Genomic DNA, 25,933 nt, shown 5'->3' with positions numbered 1-25,933 from the left:
TTTTATTAAAAAATAAACTCATCTGTGACAGAAATACCTTTGATGAGAAGATAGAGAACAAATAATATATGTTGGGGAGAAATAAATAAAGCAGTTTCTAATTGTTGAAGTGGCTGAAATGAACAAAAACAATTTATTATACATGATATTCTTTAAAGTGAAAAAAATAACTTATTATATATTAAAGAATAAATGTGAAAAAATTAGTACTTATAAATATTAAAAATTAAAAAATAAATTTGATAATTTGCACGTTGTTAAGATAAAATTTGAACATAAGTTTTTGTGATACAAACTAAATTGATATGATTTAAGCTAAATTGATAAATGCAGATCACCCAAGAATTTTATTGATCAACTTGACAAGACTACCGCTGAAAGATCATCAAGCCAAATCAAACATGTGTTGATGAACTACAATTACACAAAATGTGAAGGACAGACAAATTGTGTTGTCTAATTAAACTGATCACCGAAATTATATGAAGAAAATTAATAATTATTTATGGGAAAGATTTTATTGTTATCATCAAATAAATAATAAATTATCTGTTAGTTACCCCTTTCAGCTAGTGTCCAAGAAATTTAAATTAGACGTTACTATTTTGGAAATATGACAAGGACATGTGGCACATTTTGCATAATTGTTGGGCATCCCGTATATCTGTAAGTACCGTCTCTATTTATTAACGTTGGGAACCAACACCTATAAAAGCAGATGCATTAGAATTGAAGAAGATGATTGTTACATTAATTAGTATTAAGCATTCTCTATCTCAGCATCTCTGAAAAGTTTCATATTCAAGATGGTACTGCACCCACTGAAAAGTTTCTTATCAGGTCACTTTCTGCGCACTCTGTTCTCACTTATCATTTGTATACACAAATACTTGAAGATTAAATTTAAAAATTTAAAGCAACACAAAATAAAATAATTTTGTAAAATTGTTTGACCGATGCTATAATTCTAGTGACTTGAACGAGTTATTATACCTCGGATAGTATAGATAATATACATAAATAGAATTTTATTTACAATAATTTCTAAATAAGTGTAAGGGCACCCACAATGGGTGCCATTTAACACCCACTCTCCAATGTGAGTGGGCGTTATTTACAATAATTTCTAAATAAGTGTAAGGGCACCCACAATGGGTGCCATTTAACACCCACTCTCCAATGTGAGTGGGCGTTATAACGCCCACTCACATGAGAGAGGGTGTGGGGCGTTCAAACAATTGAACGTCCCTGTGTCAGTTTTTTAAAAAAAAAAATTGGATAATTAGCAACGGTTTGCCCGCGTGATGAAGTTTTCTTATTTAATGTTATTTAATGTATTGGTTTAAATTTCAATTTTGTATTTTTTAAAAAAAATTCGGAAATTAAAATAAATTAAAAAAATGTTAAATTAAAAACTAACGGTTGTTTTTATTTATAAAATTAAAAAATTGTTTTAACGGCTAGTTAACGGCTAGTTTAATAAAAAAATAATATATTCATCTATAAATATTCACACACTACACAAATTATTTCAAACATCAAAACATATTATTCTTCACTCCAAAAATCTTTTCTCTTCTATTTTCATCATCTACAATTCTTTTTTTAAAAATTTCTTAAATCCTACTTTGTTACGAAATGGACGAAAATTACCGAGGGTTTTTAGAAATTTCGTGAGTTATCCAAAAAAGCCGGAAGAAAATACTTCTTCCCAAAATTCGGAAATTCCACCAAAATATCCATATTTTCCATACCCACCAAATTATCCACATAATCCATATCCACCAAATTATCCTTATAATTCATATCCACCAAACTATCCATATAATCCATATCCACCAAACTATCCATCTAATCCACATGCAACCAGTATGCCATTTATTTCTCCGACGGAAAATGAACCGGCCACTCCGACTTTCGTCCCAGAGACTCAATTGTCCGACCGTGAATCCCCAATTGAAGTCGTAAATTTGGAGAATGTGGATTCTGGCGCTGAGGGTAGAAAAAACGCTTAACCTGGAGAAAGGTTGAAGACGAGGTCTTAGTGAGATCGTTTGTCAATATCAGCGATGACCCAATCATCGGCAATGATCAAAAGGCGGAAGCTTTCTGGGGACGTGTTGCAAGCTACTACAATGACAATCGTCCCGCAGGTACACCCAATAGAAGTGTAAGTGTCATACAATCGCACTGGCACAATACCATCCAAAAAGAGGTATATCGCTTCAATGCAAATTACAATAGTATTTATAGTGCATATCGTAGCGGCCACAGTGATGAGAATATACTACGGCTTGCGTATGAAAAATATCGTGAGGAAAATAACGGCATCGCATTTAATCTTGAGCATGTGTGGAGGATCGTAAAAGACCGTCCAATGTTTACTCCACAGTCCGTTGATCACCTTGTTAGCACGAAGAAGGCAAGGACCTCGGAGTCGGGAGCAAGCAACACCTCATCCAACCAAGATGCGAGCCTACATGTAGACCTAAACGAAGAAGAAAATCGTCCAATGGGTCAGAAGGCAGCAAAAAGAAAGGGAAAAGGTAAAACGAGATCGGACATGGAGTGTATGACAACAAACTTGGACAATATGTTTGCAAAGTTTACTGAATATACAAACATGAAAAAAGTTGAAGTTGAAATGAAACAAAAACAACTCGAAGTAGAGGAGATGAAACCAAAAGCTGCTATGGCCAAAGTTCAACTGAAGGAATATGCAATCCTTTCGAAGGATACTTCGCAAATGATATATGAGCAACTTATTATCCACGAACGTCTATGTCAAGAGATTAGGGGGAGATGGAATATTTAATTTTAAGTTATTGTAATTTTCTATTATTGTAATTTTCATTTATAATAATTTTCAATCATTGTAATTTTCATTTTCGTTAATGTAACTCTCCGGTCAATTATTATTTTGCATCTTCTCTTAAGTTTAATTTATTTCTTTTATTTTTATGCAAGTATTATTTATTATTATATGTTGTACTGTTTAATTTTAGGTTTATAATAAATGTTTAATTTTAAATAAATGACACTCATAAAATTAAATTATTTTACGTACTAAATATATAAAAACATATTATTATTAATATAAAATAATAATAATTCAAATTTCTTAAAAAATTTGAAATTGAATATATTTAATTTAAAGTAAGAATAAGATGAATGAGTGGACAACGGGACCTACAAATAATCAGTATGAATGTTAAAATGAATGTGGGAGAATAGATGTGTTAATGTAATGTGTATGTGGCATGTGGACCCTACGATTTTTGATGAGGTGGTGAGTGTTATAACACCCACCAATACGGGTGCTCTATATGCACGTTGGAGCAATTATTTTTCTATATAATTTTGTGTTTGGGATTTTTTTTTTATGTTTTTCTGGTAACAATGAATATTGTGTCAGAAATAATTTATTTCAGACACCAGAATCACTATTTGGATCTCTTACGTACGTAGTAGTACAATGTGTGTACATATAGTTAAATTCAAAAAGTTGTATTTAATTTCTAAACTAAATTTTTAGATTTTTCTTAATTTAAAAGTGGACTAAACCTAGCGCTGGAGTTGTGAGAGTTGGATAATGGAATGAACGAACCTACGTAAAAAGATCCTCAAACTATTGTTGATAATATATATATATATATATATATATATATATATATACAGTTTTGATATCCTGCACACCTACCGTGCACACCTTTATGAGCACCGATGAGGTGTCACTCGCCAATTAGATGCGCAATTTTTCTATATTTCATCACATCCGATGGGCGAGTGATATATATATATATATATATATATATATATATACAACCCCTACCCCTCCCCCTCTCTCTCTCTCAACCTTTTTAAGCCCCTTCACCAATTGCTATAAGCTCATATAAAAGTGTTTCATTCCCCCACAAAAACCAACCTTCAAAACCCTCTCCATTTGTCTGTTCCTCAATTTCAAGAAGATGAAATTCCAGTTCAACTAAACACTCGCATGATACATCATATTCCCATATCCAGCTTATAATTATTGCCCTCAAATCATCCCTTCAAATAGCCCGATCATGTCATCCACTCTTAGTCACAAGTCGGTAACTATTAAGTACAAAGAATGCATGAAAAACCATGCGATAGCCGTGAGAGGAAATGAGACTGATGGATGTGGAGAATTCTTGCCCGATGGAGAAGAAGGCACTATTGAAGCTCTCTATTGTTCAGCTTGCCACTGTCACAGAAACTTCCACAGAAAAGAAAGTGCTGCAGATGATCGACCCTCTTCCGAAAATTATTACCGCCGCCAGGATAATGAGTTCAATCCAAGAACTGGGAGAACAGTGCTCTTCGTTGGGCATCAGAGTAAGGAATTATTGGAGAGAAATGCGTTGGAATATCAAGCTGGAACACTGATTCCCTCAAGAAGTTTGGCGAGGGTACAGCATCGAATGGGCGGAGCTGCTGCCCCTTCTGAGTCAGATGAGCTGGAGGAGTACGGCGGCAGCGGTGGCGGGGCGGTAAGCCAGGCCAAATCAAGTGGCGAAGAAGAGGTTCAGAACAAAGTTTACCCGAGAACAGAAGGAGAAAATGCAGGATTTTGCGGAGAAAGTTGGGTGGAAAATACAGAAGCTCGAAGAATCTGTGGTTCAAAACTTCTTCCAAGAAGTTGGAGTGAAGAGAAGAGTTCTGAGGGTTTGGATGCACAACAATAAGCACAATTTTGCCAAGAAGATTAATAAACAACCCAATGATCAAAACTAAACCAAGTTTCGGAATTTATTTCTCTTACTTGATTTGAAGATTCATGCATGCTGGCTAGTTAATTTAGAGCGAGTTTCTTGATCTAATTTGTGCTTATCTTGTTCTTTTTCAAGTTTTTGCTACTTATTTTTCATATTTATGGGATTATATTGTTCATCAATTAATATATTTGTTTTTTTAAGTGCTAAATCAATACTTACGTTTTTGCAATGTTGCAGGTGCCTTTGGATATAGGTTATTATTTGGACTAATCGCCTTCGGGATAAGGGTGTAGACTATTCGAGCATTTTCGCGAGTTTTTTGAGCCGATTCGAAAAATATTTGATTCGTATTCTAGCACATCGAATTTGATCCAAACTCAAACATGTTCGAACCTTTTTTATGTCGAACTCGAGCCTAAATTATTATGTTCGATAGTTCGCGGGTTTTAATATTTTATTAATATAATATAATTATATATTAAATAAATACATTTCGAGTTTTTCAAGCACTTATTTTCGAGCAATAATAAGACTAGTTCACTAATATGTTCTAGTTTTTCAAGTTGAACTCGATTTTTAATTTAAACCGAATTTGATCAAAAATTTTAGAATTTTTGAACTTCAAATCGAACTCGAATAAAAATATTTTGAATCGAATTCGAACTTTCAATATTTCGTCATATTCAGCTCGATATTGTTCCTTTACACTCCTACTTTAGGAATAGGTAGAATATTGTGGAATTAGATTAAAAGACCTTTTACTACATAGGTATCCTGAAAATACTTACATGTTGAAGTTTTATTATTTTTTAAAAGAGAATATCACTTATTTTTTATTTTTCCTAGAAAATTGGAGGGAAATTGTAATTTTAGTCTATTAAGATGACATGCTCTGAGTTTCAGTATCCTAATTTATCAATGTTTAGTTCCATCCACTAACTTGAATATATATATATATATATTGTATATATATATATATGTAATATAAATTTATTCTGGCTAAAAAGAATTAGGTATGAGAGTATGAATGTCAAATAAATAAGATTTGATGGATTTGGTGGCTTTGGCGAAAAAAAGACCAAATCCAAAAAACTACCAAGTTACTAGATGAAAATCAATTATTGACAAATTATATGATTAAAATCCAAAGTATACCAACTTCTATGATTAAAATTATAATTTTTCTTAAATTGGTCGAGGGAGCGAGTGAGACCCTAGTTCGCTGATTGGTCCGGTGACTTGTTTAACTAAATGCAAATGGATTTTAAGGTTTTATGGAGTAAAATAGCGAAACCGATCTTACACTATTATCCAACTTTAACATAATCGAAAAAGTCGTTATTTTCTTGATTGCATTTGCAAGTTTTAGTTCCAACAACTCAACGCAGGGCCTAGTTTGTTTCAACTTTCATGTGCTTAAACGAAGGTATGTTAGTGTATTTACACGTGTTACAAGTTCTTACAATTTTTATGTCATTAATTTGATACATATTAAGTAATGGAGTAGGTCTTTTGTGAAACGGTCTCACGAATCTTTATCTGTGAGACGGGTCAACCCTACCGATATTCACAATAAAAAGTAATACTCTTAGCATAAAAACTAATATTTTTTCACGGATGATCCAAATAAAATATATGTCTCACTACGACCCGTGAGACCGTCTCACACAAGTTTTTGACTAATTAAGGATATTATCGTAATTTTTTAAAATAACGAAAGGTCATGCTGTAATTTAAAATAATTATATTTAAATTGAATCATATCATAATTACAAAAATGATTGAAAGACTAAACTATAATTCGAAATAAAAAAAAATTTAAAAAAAACAAACAAACCATCGTCACATCATTTTCGTCTCTGTTATAAAAATTCTTGATAATATAATAATAAAATATAGAGCCGTTTTCACAGATAAATTATCAGTATCAAAAGCAATATAATTAGAGTTTGGGAATTTGAGAAAAATTCATACGAATATCATAAAAATATATAATGATCATCTCGTATCTCAGTGTCTCTGAATCTTAGGACATGGCTGGTAGATAGGAATGAAGTGAAAATAAAATGAACATTTTCATCTCGTTCTTTATATTCATGATTGGTATAATATTGGAATGACCGATTCAAATGAGAATGGATATTCTCATTTTTATGAGAATAGTCATTCTCATCTATTTTGAATGAGAATGATCGTTCTCACTCTTTATTTACTGATTATTTTTTATATTTATAAAATATTTTTATTATTTAACTTAACTAATATAAATCTATATCTTAATAAATAATAAACAACATTTTTGATTATTTTGGAATTTAATTAAGAAATTATTTGAAAATTAAAACAATTTCATTATATTCAAGTTGGTTTCATTCCTGTTTTATTTCATTTCAGTATATCAATCAAGACCTTATACCATCGGTAAGGTTCAAAATACATTATTGTTAAAAAAAAGATTATATAATTATATTCTTAGTATCTTATGTATAATATAATAGTATTTTATACTTGATATATTAAAATAAAATTGGGACAATTAGGCTTAAATCTGGTTAAGTAGATGCTACCACTGTGGGCACTACCCACATCCATTAATATTTGCCACGTGTCAATATTTTTTATTTTTAAATTTGACAAACCTCTCAACCATGGTTTTGTTGGCTATTTCCTCTATCTCAATCATGGTTTTGTAATTTCAAAATTTTCAAATCATCTGTCTAAACCTTCACGTCTTCTCTCTCGGAGTCCACTATTACTCTTTCTCTAAACAAATCTTCCATGTACCCTACCACACCAACGAAGACCCGCGCCAGGTCCATGAGCGAGTACTCGATTTATAGCACGGAAACGAGCTCCTCTCATTGAATCAGGCAAGATGAAGCTATTTCTTGCCAGTGTACATTTGTTTTTGTATAATCGAGAACGAGTATATATCTGTTTGTTTCTTGTAATATGGGATTTGGTGCTTCTTATTTCTGTGAAATTCAAGAGAATGAAAAATGATTGTTATTTTTTTTGCCTAACCTCATTCATCTTTTATTTTTTGAATCGAAATTTTCATTCCTCTGAAATTCTAAATATGTTTACAACGACCAATTATTGAAACGTAATTTTTCAGTTTAATTATTTTATACTAAAATTTATATTTGATATATTTTCCTTTGTTTACTAGTTTTAGCTCTACACCTGTTCGGAAAAATGTCCCGCCGAATTATCTTTAATTATTTTCAAGTGTGATCGAACGTACAAGATCTAAATGCTAGCATGAGATGAGTGAAGAAGTCACTGCTGGTTTCAATAAATGGACGTTGTAAACACATTTAGAATTTCAGAGGAATGAAAATTTGCGATTCAAAAAATAAAAGATGAATGAAGTTACGCAAAAAAAATAACAATCATTTTTCATTCTCTTGAATTTCATATAAATAAGAAGCACCAAATCCCACAGTACAAGAAAGAAACAGATATATACTCGTTCTCGATTATACAAAAACAAATGTACACTGGCAAGAAAAAGCCTCATCTTGTCTGATTCAATGAGAGGAGCTAGTTTCCGTGCTATAAATTGAGTATTCGCTAAGGTCTAGGAATTTAATTCACGTAACCTGAATGCATGCAATCTAGGATTTTTTTATTTTAAATTATGTGTCTAATTATTTTTATACATTTTATGCATAATTCATGCATGGTAGGATTTAATTCATGAAATTTTATAAGTTTATGTGTTAGGGTTTCTAAGTGCATTTCACGCTCGAACGAGGAACGAAGACTGGAGAATTTTAAGGAAAATTATTTTTTATTACATGATTAATTTTTATTAATTAACATAAGGGTTTATTAAGGGTATTTTTCAGAAATGTGATTTTATTGGGTATTTTTATCCGCAGTATTTTATTTTTAACGGTACGCAAATTTTATCGAATCGGGGGACGTTTTGAGGGTTCGGCTAATATTTTCAAAAACTTACCAACAAGAAATATTTTTTGGGAGTGTGTTTGGATTTAATGGGCCTACTTTTAAGCTTGTTGGGCTTAAAAATCTTTTTTTAACTGTTAAATGATATTATAGGACCCATTGGGTTATTTGTTAACTATTTAACTAATACATAATTAACCTTAACCTAAACCTAATCCCTCCCCAACCAACCGACACCCTCCCCCTATCAGAATTCTCTCGGTTTCAGCAAGCACCAGCTGAGAAAGCTTCGGTTTGCACTTGTTCTTGCAAAGAAAATCCTCTCGGTGTCTCCCTCGCCTCGTTCTTGTTCTTCAAGCCTCAAAGGCACGCATTGTACCTTTGTTTTTGCATCACATACTTTGATATTACTGCTGTGTATACATGTGTGCATGAAAATTTTCGATCTAGTCAAGATCATGAGAGATCCTTCGGTTTTGCACCTTAATATTGCATTTTTGTTGTGTTGCTCATGGTTTCTTCGATCTGTGCAAGGGGATTCTGTTTTCTTGTTGGTTTAGGGACTGACCATGATGACAATAGGCTGTCTTGATGAGTGGATTAGAGGCTGTGGTTGTAGGTTGAAGGGCCGAGAGGGAGGGCTGCTGCGTAGGGTGTGGTTTGAGGGAGATCGAGTGAACGATTGGAGCCGGCGGTGCAAGAGGCGATCCAAGGCTTGAATCAGGCTTTGTGGAGTCTGAGTCAAGGCTGAGGGCGGCTCGAACACGGCTGGAACCATTGCTGAAACCGAACGAGCGTGGGTTAAGTATAGCGGCCGCGAGTTGTGGTCCATGGAGGCTAGGGAGAGATCGCGATATCTAGCGTGCATGGGGCTGGTCCCGTGGGTCTGGTAGGTCCCTTATGGTCTGGCCTAGGTCCTAGATGGCTGGGCTCGTGACTGGTGCGAGCCTAGGAGTGCTAAAAATCGAGTGGTGCGTGGAAGGGTAGAGATGGGAATAGCCGATAATGTCCAGCAGCTTTGCGGTCCATTCAGAAATGTACAAGGGCTGAGTCTTGATGGTTTTAGGACCTTTTAAGTGTTTATAAGGTATGGTAAGAAGTTGAGAAAATTTTGGTTAAGTTTCGAATCGATTCGGATTAAAATCAGGATCCCGGTCTAAGTTTTAAAATGAATATGTTAAGTTCTGAATTTGGCTCGAGTTTACATCTAGGAACATTTTTAAATATGTTTTAGGATATTTTAAGGAGTTTGGTAAATTTCGGGTTAATTTTAGAGGTCCAGGGGTAAAATGCTAATTTTTGGGTTTCTAGGGGTCATTTTGCACCCGGGGTGAGATTTTGCTTCTGGCAGCACCCTGAGCACATTTTATCATGTTTTTAATGATTATGCATTACGTTTATGATTTTTATGAAATTATGATAAATACGGTGCATACTTGGTTTAAAGGAAAAAATTATGTATATGCATACTTTTATTTAAGTGGTGATTATGATGACACATTTTTGAAGGAAGTGAGTTAGTTGCGACTAACACGATGACACGATGACATGTAAGGTCGGGACTCAGTGGGCGGGTAATGCTGTCGCTGATGTCCTCGTCGTCGGATACCACGGTTACACGTAGATGGATCCATCGAGTGACATGATGATACGAAAGTCACAGCTAATGAACGGAATTCAAATTAAGAAAACTAACGCGTATATGTTGATACGATGATACATGCTATGATTATTGCCATGTTTTGACAGGTCACGATTATTCATACGATTTTACTGCAGACATGAAATGTATGTCGATTATGCTATTTTTCACTGATGTGTGCTATGTAAATGTACTTGTTATTTCTGGTACATGTGTGTTGAGTCTTTAGACTCACTAGGCGTGTGTGATGCAGGTGAGCATTTTGGTCAGGAGACAGGAGGTGCCGAAGACTGAGTAGGCAGGTGGAATGTGCTGTGACATGACCCGAGGACCGCATGATTTTCCTCATATGATTTATGAGCTTTTGAGAGGAGTTAATTTTTTTTATATAATTACTTTTTTTATTCATTCATGTTTACGTATGATTTTGGATAAGTTTGTTTAAATTAAACTGCATTATTTTTATTGTCAAATAATTACGATTAATTTAAATGTTATTTCGAAAAATACGAGCTTTTATTTAAAATAAATATTTCCGCACTTTTAAAACGGTAGACGGTGGAAGATTTGTTTAGAGAAAGAGTAACAGTGGACTCCGAGAGAGAAGACGTGAAGGTTTAGACAGATGATTTGAAAATTTTGAAATTACAAAACCATGGTTGAGATAGATGAAATAGCCAACAAAATCATGGTTGAGAGGTTTGTCAAATTTAAAAATAAAAAATCATTGACACGTGGCAAAATATTAATGGATGTGAGCAGTGCCCACAGTGGTAGCATCGACTTAACCCTTAAATCCCAAACCCAACAGTCCTTGTGTCAGGGATTTTTACTTCTCATTCTTGACACAGACATGTTAATTGTTATTAACTTACTCTTGTATCCTTCAAACATCATTCTTATTTTTCATTTCATTCTTTGTTCTTGTCCGAGAGAAAAAATTCGGTGGCTGAGTAATCACTGTGGAATTCAGAAATCTTGAAGCAAACATCTAGCAGAACATGAAATCAAACCCTTGAAGCCATATTCCATTTGAAGTCTTCTATTCCAGAGAGTATTTAATTATTCAACACTCCAAAAGAAATTGATTCAAAACCCTTTCAGTCTAGTTTAATCTCAAAATCAAAATATTTTGAAGGTAAATTCTGGAAGAGCATAAAATTTGTAAGCTTCCGACAAGATTTTTTCGGTTTTATTTTGTTGGATGATTTGTTATTAACATAATAACCTCCATTATTTTATAATGAAATCTGTGTTGGTCCCACGTGCGACTATTTGATATAATAAATATGAAAATAAAGAATAAATTGGACAACAAAATTTATATGAAAAACCCATAATATTATTAGGGTAAAAACCACGGGTAAGATGAAAAGAATGTCACTATAATATTTTATGGTGTACAACTCATTCACTGTATTTCCAAAGAGAGCACACACTCTCTTAATATAGGAGAATAAACACATCAAAAATACTATAGAACTAAGAGCTCAAATGCTATAAGATGAGAGAAAACTCGATGAAAGGAAGATATGAAATGAGGGGAGGGATATAGGTCCTTGTCCTTGTGAAGACTCGTATGAAAACGCGTCTTCCATCTGAATCATTTCGTCAATTCTACCAACCGTGTTTTTCTTCTTCAAATTCTTCTGCCGCTTACTATTCCCACTGTATGCTACCAGCCCATTTGTAGACTAACTAAATGAAAATTCATTAAATGCATTGTCATTCTTTGCTGACATTTCTCCCACTTGGAGATTTGATTGAGAATCAAACACATCTCCACACATCCTTTCAATCTTGTCATTCTCTGCTGCTTACGTTTCCGCTAGGCTACTTGTGAATCTACACTACTCAAACTTTTCAATGTTCATTGGCTCAGTCAGAAAATCAGCTATTTTATCTTTTGTATGGATCTTCTGCATATCGACACTTCATTCTTCTACTACTTCCCGAACAAAATTAAATTGAACTCCAATGTGTTTAGTCCTGAAATGAAAAGCTAGACTTCTTGCGATGTGCAAGGCACTCTGACTATCACAAAACAAAGTAACTTTTTGTTGTTTGTGTCTGATTTCCTCCAATAACTTTTTAATTCATATTGCCTCCTTGCAAGTTTGAGTAGCTGTCATATATTATGCCTCCGTTGTAGATAATGCCACAACTGTTTGCAATTTTGAAACTCAGCTTACTGTTCCCCCTGCAAGCGTAAACACATAACCAATAGTAGATTTCCTCTTACCAGGATCACTTGCATAATTTGAATCGACATAGCCCATGAGTGTAAAATATGATCCTCCATAACATAATACAGTATTTGAGGTACTCTTAATGTATCTAAAGATCCTCTTAACCGTGCTCCAATTCTCTCATCCAAAATTCGCCATATACTGACTAACTGCTCTCACTGCTTGAACAATGTCCGGTCTTGTACAGATCATGGCGAACATCAAACTTCTCACTGCTGATGTATATGGTACTCGAGACATCTTCATCCTCTCTGCTTCACTGTTAAGACACATCTCGGAGGATAACTTGAAGTTAACAGAAAGAGGGGTCGAAATTGGTTTACTATCTATCATGTTGAAGCGTTGCAAGATTTTCTTCAAATAATTTTTCTGGGAAAGTCAAATCTTTATGTTACTTATATCTCGGTGAACTTGCATCTCTAGAATCTTGTTTACTGGTCTCAAGTCCTTCATATCAAATTTCCTAGCTAAATGTGCCTTCAATCCTTGGACCTGATCTTTGTTGAGGTCTGCTACAAACATATTGTCCACATACAACAACAAAATGATATAATCATCACCAGATCTCTTGAAATACGTACAAGGGTCTGCACTCAATCTGTTGTATCCAATGCTCATGATATGCAAATCAAATTTCTTGTACCAACACATCGGCGTCTGTTTGAGACAGTACAGAGATTTGTTCAACATGCAAACCAAGATCTCTTTTCCTTTTTTCGCAAAACATTCTGGTTGGAACATATAGATTTCTACTTCAAGATCTCCATGAAGAAATGCAGTTTTCACATCTAGCTGTTCTAGATGTAGGTCAAACACCGCACACAATGCCAACACTACTGTGACTGTTGTGAGCCGAACCACAGGAGAAAATATTTCATTGAAATCAATGTCTTCTTTCCGAGCATATCATTTTACCACCAATCTAGCACGATATCGCTCCACTTAGTTATTGTCATCACGCTTGATCTTAAGACCCATCTGTTACCAATGGCTTTCCTCCCTCGTGGTAGTGTAATAAGATCACAAGTTTTATTCTTGTCTAATGCCTCAAACTCTTCCTGCATTGCTATCATCCACAAGGATACATCCGAGCTTTGAATAGCCTCGTGAAAACTCGATGGCTCATCATCCTCTGATAATAGACAATATGCAATATTACTTTCAATGACATAATCTGAAAGCCAACCTTGTGATCTTCTGTCTCGCGTTGACTGCCTCACATTGGAAACCTCAGACTCAACATGTTCTTGTTCTTCGTGCTCTGGTACTACATCACAGGAAATTTGACTTTCATTCGTCTTATCTTCTACCTGGAATATAATAGTTTCTGAATTCAGTGTGACTTTGTCTCCCTTTAATTTATCTTCCTCGAAGATAACATCCATGTTGACGACAATCTTGTGAACAGTATGATCCCACAAGCGAAACCTCTTTACTCAATCAGCATAACCCAAGAAGATACATTTTCTGAATTTCGAATCTAACTTTGATCTTTCTTGATCATTGTACAGAACGTACACAGGACTTCCAAATGTATGCAAATGAGAATAATCTGTCGGCTTCTCGGTCCACATCTCCATCGGAGTCTTCAGATCAATCACCACTGAAGGAGAACGATTAATAATATAACAAGCGGTTTTGACTGCTTCGGCCCAAAATTACTTGTCTAGACCCGCAGTACTCAACATAGCTTTTGTTTTGTCCAACAAGATCATGTTCCTCCGCTCCGTCACTCCATTCTGTTGAGGTGTGTAAGCCATCGTGAATTGTCTTTTGATGCTCTCATGTTGACAATATGCATCAAATTCGTCACTGGTATATTCTCATCTATTGTCAGTCCTCAGACACTTGATTTTCTTTTCAAAATCAAGTTCAACTCGCGCTTTGAAATATTTGAAAAACTGAAAAACATCTGATTTCTTCTTTATTGGTAGACTTTGAAAAGCTCCGCACGTTCATTTTCCTCTATTTTATGCCCCATAGAAGTGAGTTGTGCAAATAGAATATTTAGTGTGTTGATATGGTCAGTCATCGATGAGGATTCCGTCATCCGAAGAGTATAAAACATTCTCTTTAGGAAAATCATGTGGTGTAGCAACTTGACCTATTACATCTTTGTCAGAATATCCCACATAACTTTTGCTGATTTTATCTTAGAGATACTTGACAATACTTCGTCTGCTATAGCCAAGTGTAAATTAGCAACAATATTATTATGCATCTCGTATCACCTTCCATCTTCCGTAATTTCCACAGGTCTATCTCCAATAGCAGCCAAACAATTTTCCTTTATTAAAATTGCTTGTATCTTTATTTTTCACAGCATAAAATTGCTTCCATTGAACTTTATTATCTCGTACTTGCACGCCATTATGTCTACAACAATTTTTAGTAGATTAGACAAAATAATCTCGTCTTAAAAAAAAATCTCAAAAAAACTTTTCTCATGTGGAAGATCAGTCTAGACTGCAACCACAGAGCATACTCAGAATTTTAAGATATTTTAAACCAAGGCTCTGATACTACTTTGTTGGTCTCACGTGCGGTAATTTGAGATAATAAATATGAAAATAAAGAATAAATTGGACACAAAGATTTACGTGGAAAACCCCTAAAAATTATTAAGGTAAAAACCACGGGCAAGATCAAAATAATTTCACTATGATATTTTATGGTGTACAACTCACTCACTGTGTTTTCAAAGAGAACACACACTCTCTTAATACATGAGAACAAACACCTCACAAATATTTTAGAACTAAGCACTCAAATGCTATAAGATGATAGAAAACTTGATGAAGGGATGATATGAACTGAGGGGAGGGAGCTCTATTTATAGAGATCCTTATCCGTGTGAAGACGCGTATGAGTTTTCCGTCTGAATCACTTCGTCAATTCTGCCAACCGTATTTTTCGTCATCAAATTCTGCTGCCGCTTATTATTCACACTCAATGCTATCAGCCCATTTGTTGACTAACTAAATGCAATGCATTTAATGTATTGTTATTCTTTGCCGACAAGTGGGGTTTTCTTCTGACCTTGTGTTTTTGGGTAGCTACAAGTGCGATGATCAAATTTTTGTGATCTCAATTTTTCAGTGGATGTAGTTTGGAGGTTATATTTCATAGTATGTCAAAAAATATGAACAAATTAACGCCCAATGTATCTCAATAAAATATGTGGTCTCCTAACACAAAACAAATGTGACATTGAACGATGACGATGATGTTTTTAATATGATTCATCTTCATAAGTGTATGAGGCTGACTAATATTCCGTCGTTTTGACTAAACCGTCGCTAATTGGCAACGATTTTTTATTTATTCCGTCGTTTTTTAGTTACTCAAACCCGTTGCTAATTAGCGACGATTTTTGAAAACTGTCGCAATAGGTTAGCGTTGCTGATATTAGCGACGATTTTAAGTTTCATCGCTAAAATCGTCGCTAAGCAAATTAGCGACGGTTTTAGCAACGAAAAACACCGTCGCTAATCATAAAAAAAATTTGTAGTGAAATGAGAGCTTGTAATACCCCCATCGAAATAACCGATTGAATATTTGTAAACTACGTTGTATGCCCAATGAAGGCACCCTCTCATATAACCAACACTAAATCAAAATCTATAATGTTTAATTTATTCAAAAAACAGTACACTCATAACTAAATAAAGAAAATACTATCATCAACCCAACAGTGCATCCATCAAATTAAGTTTTACTTCCATTGTTGAGTATTTCTCGGTAAAGAAATTGAAATGCAACTTCTCCCGAAGCATAGTCAAAAAATTTGGTAAGATCATCGAGAATGGTAAGATAAAACTTGGGGTATAATAATCTCCAGTAGAGAATATTATTTAGTTGAAGATAAACAAAATAAAAAGTCTAACAAAATCATGAATTTCTAACTCATCATCAATGCATATAAGAGAAATAAGTTTTTCATATTTTGTTGTTCGCTTTGGTTTTTTTATTTGGCCTCCAAATTGATGAGCCACAAATAGAGACTCCATTTTAAGATCCAAATCCACTGATTTGCCAATATAATGCAAACCAAAAATAACAGAAAAATCGGTTGGACTGAAATGAATCTTAATATTTTTAAAATATATTCAATAAGAAATCAATTTTGTGACTACTTATGGTAAGTTGTCATGTCAATCCAATTGCCAAATGGAGTATCACTTACCATATTCCTCACTTCTTGCCTTAACAATAGTTTCAATTCTTCCATCGCATCTTTAAAATAAGTGGGAAAACGACGACTATGATAGACTAACACTTTTCTTCATTTGTCTATCATCGACAATAATCTCTTGAAAATAATTCCAAAAAATATATACATCATCATCACATTTTGATTACGAACTCTGATTTTAGCACATGTCACCTTCTTTCTAAAATTCAGCCTATAATCGTCTCACAGATAAAGATTCGTGAGACCGTCTCACAAGAGACTTACTCGTGTATAATAATATTATTAATTTTCCATCATCTTTAAAAACTAATTTTTATTTGCTCCTCTTTTATGCGTGTGCTCCTACGGCCAAATAGAGGAAATATAGAAAACCGTACAAAATAACGAAATTGGTTCCGAATTGCAGATTAGGTTTTCTACTCTTCTCGTAACCTGTCGAATTATCGTCTCTGAGCTTGTTTAGAAAATGGAAAACGTTGAAGGGGAAGAGGTTAATATTCAAGAACTTGTTTCCAATCTCTCCACTTACAAACAACAGCTTCAACAGGTACTCTTTCATGTTCATCTGCGCTTGAATTAAATGCGAAATGATTTGCGGGAAACGCTGAAATTTGTAGTTCGTATTGCGTTGTGTTATGTTACCTTGAGTTATTGATTTCAGAACTTTAATTTGGGCTCGTAACTTTGCAAGTTGGTATTTTTATTTTTTTTGCTGAGTGGGCTTAGTGAGGTTTGGATGAGGCAGAGGAGCTTTGATTTCTTTGTTCGTCAAGAAGTGGATAGAGAAGGAAAACGTCCTCTGCTAAAGGAGACTTGTAAAATTGGAGGATAAGACATCTTTCTATGTAACTTTCAAGAATTTGGATGGCGGCCTGACTTGCACTTTTGAACATCGCAGAGATGAATTGCAAATTTTTTTTATATGATCGATATAGGTTGCTGTCTACTTAGTAATAAACTAATTGTGGTCGCTGTAAGGCCTTTGCCGAATTGCACCGATTACTTATTGTTCTATTCTGTTTTTCTTAGACTCACTTTACTTCGTGATATCCCTATGAAAATTTTGCTACCTTAGCAAAAATATGATTAATGGTTGCATAGAGTTAAAATTTTAGGGATGAGTAATCAAAGCATTGGTTTTTTGTGATTTTTGTTCGTTTGATGTTTTGGTAGTTGCTCAGAATGGGTGTACAACTCCACCTTGTATGTTTTTTTAGGTTCTTTTTAAAATTCTAACTTCGTAGCAAAGGAATCCTAGCATACCTATTTCCTTACTTTTCCTTCTTTACTTGTATATTTAATTACTTTGTTCCGATCACTTCTTCTTTTTTTCAAGTTTTAAATTTGAAAATTACATGAATTTTGTAACCTTGTTTCCTGTTATTTGCATCAGGTTCGCCAACTATTGGATGATGATCCAAAAAACTCTGAATATCTGGAGATGGAGAAGGAACTTTTGGAGGTTATCTACTTTTAATTATTTATTATTACTTTTTTTCCGGTTTTGCCCATTAGAATAACCACTTATATTCCCAATTGCCTTTGGTTTGGCATGTACATTGGTTTCTCTTAGCATCTACTGACACTTGGTTCCTAGAATTGATCTCAGACTAACATATGTGAGAATCAGAAGTCAATAATGATATACCACTGTATGTTAAAAACTCTGATGATATTTCCTTCCCATTTTTATGAAATTTAATATCCATACATCTTCCTCTTTCTCAAATATCACTATTGCTCGAACAAGTAGTTTACAGGAACTAGCTCTGACTGAGAAGAGATCTTTTTACCCTTTGGTTAGTTAAGGCGAGGATATCTTGTCTTGTTAAGAGAAGCATACAACCCTGATGTAGAGAAGTGTGGGATTTGAAAAACTAATGGTCTGAGAGACTTTACAAAGATTCCCATCACTTGTGTCTTGGTTCTATTGCAGGTGTGCTATGTTTGGTGATGGCCAGCTTGCGTGTCTCGTGATTTTCAGATGTCACTCAGATTTGAAGTTCAAAGTTTCTGTTTTTTAGTTTATTTTGCCCGAAGTAGCTGTTCATTTGTTGGTTTTTATTCGGACTTGGCTCGTTTTGTGGCTGCAGGTGATCGAATTGACGGAGGAACTTCTGGCAACTGCAAAACAAAGTGATAGTAATTCTGGATTTGGCAATGGGATCAGCACCGAACCATCTTCTGCTTCCCATTTTTCTTGGAGCTCATCTAATCCGGTATGTCATATTTAAACTTATTTCAGAGATTGGTTTTGTTTTTTTCCGGGTTCAATTAAATTTTTAATTCAGCTTAATTTTTGACTTGATGCTGTTAGAAAGTGACTTTTTACTCCATCTGACTATATCCTGGTCCTTAATCTGAAATTTAGAGTTGAATATCGACTTCCTGGAATAGCTGAAGTAGTAGAGTGAGATTACGGTCATTTTGGATAAACTAATACTTTATTAATATTTGACTTCGACCTCGATTGAGTGAAGTAAAGTCAATATCTTAGCAACAAGATTGACGATGTTGTGTAAGTGTTGAAGTTGATAAAATTGATTTTCGGGAAGGATTGAAAAATTGTGATGAGGATTGATTTTATTTTGGAGAATTGATAACAAGTTTTAGAGACTAAATTCAAACCATGTAAAATGTTCAAGGTGCACGTGTGCCCTAAATCCAACTTCAAAAGCTCAATGCATGGTTTCATCTTACAAAGTGAAGCGTATTAGGACATGGTGTTCTAGAATCTAGATGCGTGGAAAAAATTCCGCCACAGATTCTCTAATTGCACTTTATAAACTAATGAACAATTATAAAAATAGGTATTAGAATATAAGTAATTACTTTATACTCTATATTTATTTCACGTTATTTTCATAATTAAGTCCTTAAAGCTTGCATTGAGACTTTAAGGTGCACTTAGGTGCATTCTTCGCTAAAGGGGTTCATGATGGCCGTGGATACTGTATATTTATTTCACATTGTTTTCATAATTAAATCCTTAAAGCTTGCATTGAGACTTTGAGGTGCACTTAGGTGCATTATTCGCTAAAGGGGTTCATGATGACCGTGACTCGCTGCGCCTTGAGTGTATGCCTGTGTTCATTGGACTTTTAATGATGTTGTTGAAACCAATTGAATAGAAGAATGTCACACCCTATGTTGCATGAGTGGACATGATTTGAAGGAGAAAACTCTTGAATACGCACTCGGAGAGGGAAAGATGGGAGTGTTGAGTTGCCATAGCGGTGCTTTAACTGCCGGAAAAACTTTATGTCTTATGCCAGAGATCTGACCAAACTTCAAATCTATTGAGTATCATTTTTCCGCAAGGAGGCCGGGGAGCTGTTGGTTGATACCATGAATTTTCAGCTGTCTTCAGGGGAGTGATTTCATTGATGAATCGCTAGCATTCATCTGGTTGTTATCTCAAATTGCAATTGTTATGGTGACTGGAATCAATTTGCAATCGGAATCTAAAACTGAAATTGGATAAGAATTTTTTTTCTCCGTCTTGTTGGTTTGCATCTTAATTTATGGTATTAATATGTTATAATTTGCTTAAATTGATTGTCTTGTGTGCCGTTTTTTATTGTATGTTTTTCATTTTCAGTGGTTATTTTAGACCTTGTAGCAGATAAGTGGTGCAGTCTTCGGTCTTCCCATTTTGTAACTTTTACCCAAGTTGTGTCTTGCTAGTTTCCAACTGTTCTTTTTGGGTTATTTTTCATGAACTTTTCCCTCCCACTCTAACTTGGTCATGAATGTACTTTCTATGTTCAGCACTTCAGCTAGTGAAACTAATTTTGTTCATTCCGCTATCAGAAATCAGGATCAAGAACTGAAATTGTTCATAAGTTTCCTGTTGGCACCAAAGTTCAAGCCGTTTGGAGTGAAGATGGAGAGTGGTATCTGAATTTTCAGAATATATTATATGCTATTTCAATTGAATTTCTTTTGTTTGTGTTCTTTCTCTTTTCTGTGGCTTATTGATGGAATGATATTCAGGTATGATGGAACTATCGAAGATCATACTGTGAATGGATATTATATTTGCTATGATGGTTGGGGTAACAAGGAAGAGGTATGATTTAATTGCCACAATCTTTGAAATTAGCTCTTTTGATTTGAGCCAAACAACTAAATTTTTGTTGTATTTAAATTCCATATCCCATGGTGCATTATTTTCTCATTTTGTTTGGTATTGCGATAATTAATCATTGACAATATCATTTTTTGTGCATGTTTATTTTAGTTCATGACCTGCTTTTTAAAATTAACTATCTTAATAATGTATCAAATGATTTTTTTAAACATTGATTTTGTTAGTTTTCCTCTGGAATTCAAAGTTTTGACGCTCTTTGGGAGTTAATCATATGTATGGACCTCCCACTGTGTCTCTTATTAATAGTGTTCTAAAAAGAGGTAAGCATTCGGCTACCTAGGCGACTGGGCGATAAACGGTTTTTTAAAATTAATTTTTATTATATTTAGTAACATTATATATTAATATTTTAAATTATTTTTTATTTTATTTTGGATATTAAATCATTTTTTGATATAGATGGGAGAACATGACTGATATTTAAATTGATTCAATATCATCTTTGTGATCATCCTCTTTTTTTTTTTATGCAAAATCATCCTCGTGAAGTTTTTCACTCTAGACGTAGACGAAAATGAAGTTTGATGTGTTAGGACAAGCCATCAAATGACATTTCTTGTTAGACTTTGGTTAAGAGATTATAAAAAATTTAACTTTCATTTTTTTAATTGGATTTTTAATTTAAATAAGAAGACTAGTTTTTTTAAAAAAAAACTAAAATAAAAAAATAAAAGTCCTAATCGCCTAGGACCACCTAGAACCGTGCAGGCGGAATTGCCACCTAGGCTGGCCGACTAGCCCTTTTTCAAGGCGGTCGGCCGTTGCGCCGCCGCCTAGGCCGATTTTAGAACAGAGCTTATTAGTGCCTAATTGTTTGAATTGAAAATCCCTAGTGTCATGCTTCGTGATGCAAACTGCAAAGGAATCTTGGTGCCAGAACTCTGATCTTATTCTTCTTTATATGGTCATCACTCTGTACTGCTGGTTTTCAATTTTTGTTTACCATCACTATTTCCAACAAGTCGAACTAACTAAAATCTCTCAGTGACAAATTTGATGGCCCAGAAACTGTTATTGGTGCCAGAGGAAATAACTTGCAATCTTTGATTTCATTCTTTTAGTTCTTTGTTTGTGCTGGCATAATGTTGTACTGAAATTTTCTGAGAACACTTGATTTGAGTGGCTTTGTATAATCGGTGATTCCAGGTGGATCCTGATAATGTTAGACCAATTCAAGAAGACACGGCCGACCCATTGGTTGAAGCTGAAAAGGTGGCTGTGGCTACAAAGGAAGCTCTTAAACGGAAGATTGCTCAAGCTGCTGCCAAAGATTTCCAGTCCTGGACTGTGCCCGAAAAACTTCAAATCAATCTTAATGATCCCGAAGATGTGGTATGTTTAGAATTTCTAAACAGTTTTTTGAGCCATAAGATCATATTTCTGCCACAACTTGTCTAGAGTTCTGCACTTTCTGAATTTTTACTTAACAACCTTGCTAGAAAGCGGCAAAGCGAAAAAAGATACATGCTTTCAAGTCCAAGATGCGGTTGGAAGAGAAAGAGTTTACACAGAATAAGAGACAAAATGCCTGGCAGCAATTCCAGACAACTAAAGGCCGGGCCAAGAAGGTATGCTTGCCAGCAACTCTTGGGCAATAACAACGGCACTTGCATGGCTGCGTCTGGAATTGACTTGATAACTTCCTACATGATATCAGTCTCTATCCTTAATATTGAAATTTCCTTATTTATGCTGTCCACTTGCTTTGCTCCTCTTTTCACCTACAAACCTCAACATTCTCTAAATTTACCAGTAGACACAGGAGATCAAATATTGAAAAAGTTTAGTCACCTATGTTCTATTCGAAGGCTACATTAGATCCTCTAGAAACTTCAATAGCAGGTCGAAAGAAGCTCTCAGCGTGTCTTATCCCTGTTATTTCTTGATTTTTTTTATACATCCAAATGGTGCGGAGCTTTTGTTTTATGTTCCAAATTGTACGAATTTTCTCATCTTTCGTCTTTTTTGCTCAGATTTCCATTTACATTTTACTTTGTTTTCTCTGATATCTAAATTTCAAGGCATTAGGTGACTAATACATATTGGTGTACAATTTAAAAACAAAACTTGATCCTATTTGTCATTCTCTTCATTGTTCATGACATTTTTTTTATTTTAATCCTTTTGGACTTATTCCTCAGGTTGGATTCTTCTCTGGTCGATTTAATCCTTTTTGACTTATTCTTCAGGTTGGATTCTTCTCTGGTCGAAAGAGAGAGAGCATAATCAAATCTCCAGATGATCCGTTTGGGAAAGTTGGTGTAACTGGAAGTGGGAAGGGCTTGACTGATTTCCAAAAAAGGGAAAAACACCTGCAGCTAAAGGGAGCAAACATGGAAACTGCAGACGACTAGGTATCAAATATGTAAGAAGCATATTTAGAACCGGCCAATATGTGATCCAATTTACCAGCTGTGGGAACAGTGGAAGGACCCTAGAGACCAATTACTGGAATTTATATCCCCTAATACCACTGGCTCTGTTTTACATTCTACGCAAAAGGCGATGACAGTTTGCTCGACGAGGTTAAGGTTTCATGAAATTTCGGATGTTTTAGTATTAGAATGCACTGAGATTTCATATTTGGTATTCGGTAAGAATTGTTCAAGCTTGTTAATAGTTCTCCGTTGCTTTCCAATTTCCAATACGTGTTTTAGCTTGTAATTTACCAAATTTCTTTTTTTTTTAAGCTTGGAACATGACAAATCCAGTTCGTTTACCCGTAATTACATATGGTCTGAATTCCAACATGATTCTACAAGGAAAAATTGTATTTCAAAAGCTATTGCATCGTGCACGGTGCACCCTAGATCAAATCAAACTATTTCAAGGATCGGGCAATGGTGCAAAAAGGTTATTTTATAATTCTGTAAAGCAATACATTAGTGGTCTTAATTAAGTGCGATCTATGAGTATCGGAATTCCCAAACTGATTAACAAACACATATTTTACAATCAATAATGCGGTTCATCTATCAACGTTGAGGAAGTGCTTGATCAAATGCAAATCCTGTGCCACTTTTTACGATAGAGTTTGCTTATGGGGTAACTTAATTTTTGGGTGCCGATGATGAGCCCCAGGTTTCCCTTTATTTCAAGCTCACGAAGAAATATAACATTAATGACTCTGGTACCTACGAATAAAAACAAAAAATTAGATGAGAATGTCATCAAAGAACGTAATAAATAATAAATGAAACAAGGTAAGGTAGAAATAGGAGTATATCTCCTTTCAGTTTGATTTTATGGGACTTAACCAGACATAGCATAAAAGATATTCAGATAAAAGTTTGGAGATGCTAAAACATCGATCGGTAATCTAATGCACTCACTATGCGCAAGTACGCGTTGTCCTTCTTGAAATCTTTCGGAATTTTAGGTTTTGTGAAATTGGGAAGTTACAAAGAAAAGCCCTTCATTCGATTGGTCAGGACCAAAAATTAGAAGAATGTGGAACAATTTAGAGGAAGTCCTAGAGCTCGTAATAATAGCACAACGCTACATATTGAACGGAAGGCATTGGGGTAAGTTGGCTTAGGTGTGCTTGGTAATAATTGCCGAGCTCTTGGAAGAACTCGGATAGAGGAAAACGGAGACCTGCTTCTAGCTGATGTTGAAAAAAGGTATACTAACCCTTGAGAGCAAGACATGGTCAATCTTTGGAGGTCGAGATGATGATTTGTTGGGAAAAAAGAATGTGTCTGATAGTCTCGTAATAGTCTGCATTTTTGTTATCATATCTCTCATTGTTACTACTTCCAATATGCTTAATTGACACATTTTTGTGTGATTTTATTGTAGGAAAAAGTTTTCTGCTCTTGGGATAAATCTGAGCTAAAAAGTGTTATTTTATATCACAATTAAAGTTGCTGATATGATCTTTGTGGAAGACTTGAAGCATAAAAAATTCAGAAGTGGTCTTTCCACAAGGCGTGATCACGTCTTGTGACTATTTTTCAGCTGTCGACACAACTAAATCTAAAGTCCGAAAATTACAAAGATAATATCATATTTTAAGACTCCTAATTATGGTATTTGATTTGTGAAAAATAATTGGAGATAAATTTTTTTATTGGGAGAACTAAAAATAATATATTTTATTCCAAAAAAACTTTATCATATATTTGGTATGATTTTTAGGAATTAGGCTTTGGATTAATGGACTTTTCTATCATTGACCCAACTTACCAAAACATGAAGAATAAAGGAGGCGCAAAAAAGAATTCTCCAAGAACAAACAAGAACATACGTGAAGAACAAGAAAAAGAGAGCTTGATGATTTTATCTCCAATTTTCTCCATGATTCTAGTACTTTTCCTTTATTTATTTATTTTTATGGAAATTGTAAAATGCATCATGCTTGGCTAATTTCATAGTTTGATTTAAGGATTGTTTTTAATGTTTAATTTATCACTGTGAGGCATTCGTTATTATATTTAATATTTTTGTTATTCCAAGTATTTGTCGATTTATGAGTCAATTCTATGAATATTGTATATCATTAATCTGACAAATTAATTCGATATATGATTTTCTACTGCTAACAATGAATTCAGTTATTCATAATTGTCATGAATAATTGGTACACGAGTAGCATAGATTAGATGTGTTGTGCTATCTAATATATTTAATCTAAATAAATCAATAAAACTGAATTTATCAATTGCAGTTATCTCGGTTATTAGATTTCAGGATTAACTGTTTTCATGAATCTAAAAGCTATCTTTAATTAATATGTAACGCTATGATGCTCAGTTGGTTATTTATAAGTTTTGACTGGATGCTGGGTTCGGTAAATTAATTTAGAAAAACACCAGAATTTTAGCGGCTGTCTCTATAATTCTAAGGTTAATTGCTTGGAATAACTTGAATAAATTATTTGTTAGCCGATGAACAGTGATAAAATTAAATAGTAGAACTCCCTTGAATCAGATCTTTCTCATTTTAAATTCTTCACTTTATTCTAGTTGATTAATTATCATTTAAATTTATTGTTTTTTTTTCTTCGATAAATTTAGTTTAGTAATTTATTCAATTCAT

The 25,933-nt window shown here is 34.2% G+C and overlaps 3 protein-coding genes across 5 annotated transcripts; all 3 read left to right on the top strand.

Annotated features, from left to right (window-relative positions):
- Window positions 1–1,871: 1,871 nt before the first annotated feature.
- On the top strand, window positions 1,872–2,815 carry LOC142526054 (uncharacterized). Its single transcript, XM_075630328.1, has 2 exons — window positions 1,872–1,998; window positions 2,154–2,815. The coding sequence occupies exons 1-2, from the start codon at window positions 1,872–1,874 to the stop codon at window positions 2,813–2,815; spliced, it is 789 nt and encodes a 262-aa protein (XP_075486443.1).
- Window positions 2,816–4,067: 1,252 nt separating this feature from the next.
- On the top strand, window positions 4,068–4,758 carry LOC142526053 (zinc-finger homeodomain protein 4-like). The gene is given in 2 exon segments (XM_075630326.1): window positions 4,068–4,516; window positions 4,518–4,758. Coding segments are annotated over 2 exon segments (690 nt in total).
- Window positions 4,759–17,065: 12,307 nt separating this feature from the next.
- On the top strand, window positions 17,066–23,512 carry LOC142526487 (uncharacterized). Of its 3 annotated transcripts, none has more exons than XM_075630923.1 (9): window positions 17,083–17,287; window positions 18,134–18,202; window positions 18,677–18,749; window positions 18,834–18,959; window positions 20,554–20,636; window positions 20,737–20,812; window positions 22,040–22,225; window positions 22,333–22,461; window positions 23,083–23,512. In XM_075630923.1, the coding sequence occupies exons 2-9, from the start codon at window positions 18,150–18,152 to the stop codon at window positions 23,245–23,247; spliced, it is 891 nt and encodes a 296-aa protein (XP_075487038.1). In that variant the 5' UTR covers window positions 17,083–17,287; window positions 18,134–18,149; the 3' UTR covers window positions 23,248–23,512. The 3 variants fall into 3 exon arrangements, with proteins under 3 accessions (XP_075487037.1, XP_075487038.1, XP_075487039.1); XM_075630924.1 differs by lacking the exon at window positions 17,083–17,287 and adding an exon at window positions 18,314–18,392 and having other exon boundaries at window positions 18,174–18,202; XM_075630922.1 differs by lacking the exon at window positions 18,677–18,749 and having other exon boundaries at window positions 17,066–17,287.
- The last annotated feature ends 2,421 nt before the right edge of the window (window positions 23,513–25,933 follow it).

Source organism: Primulina tabacum, chromosome 15 (assembly GCF_025594145.1).
Source record: "Primulina tabacum isolate GXHZ01 chromosome 15, ASM2559414v2, whole genome shotgun sequence".
In the NCBI taxonomy this organism is placed as follows: Eukaryota; Viridiplantae; Streptophyta; class Magnoliopsida; order Lamiales; family Gesneriaceae; genus Primulina; species Primulina tabacum.
Note: the sequence above shows the minus strand (reverse complement) of the source record. Positions and strands in the feature narration are given on the sequence as shown.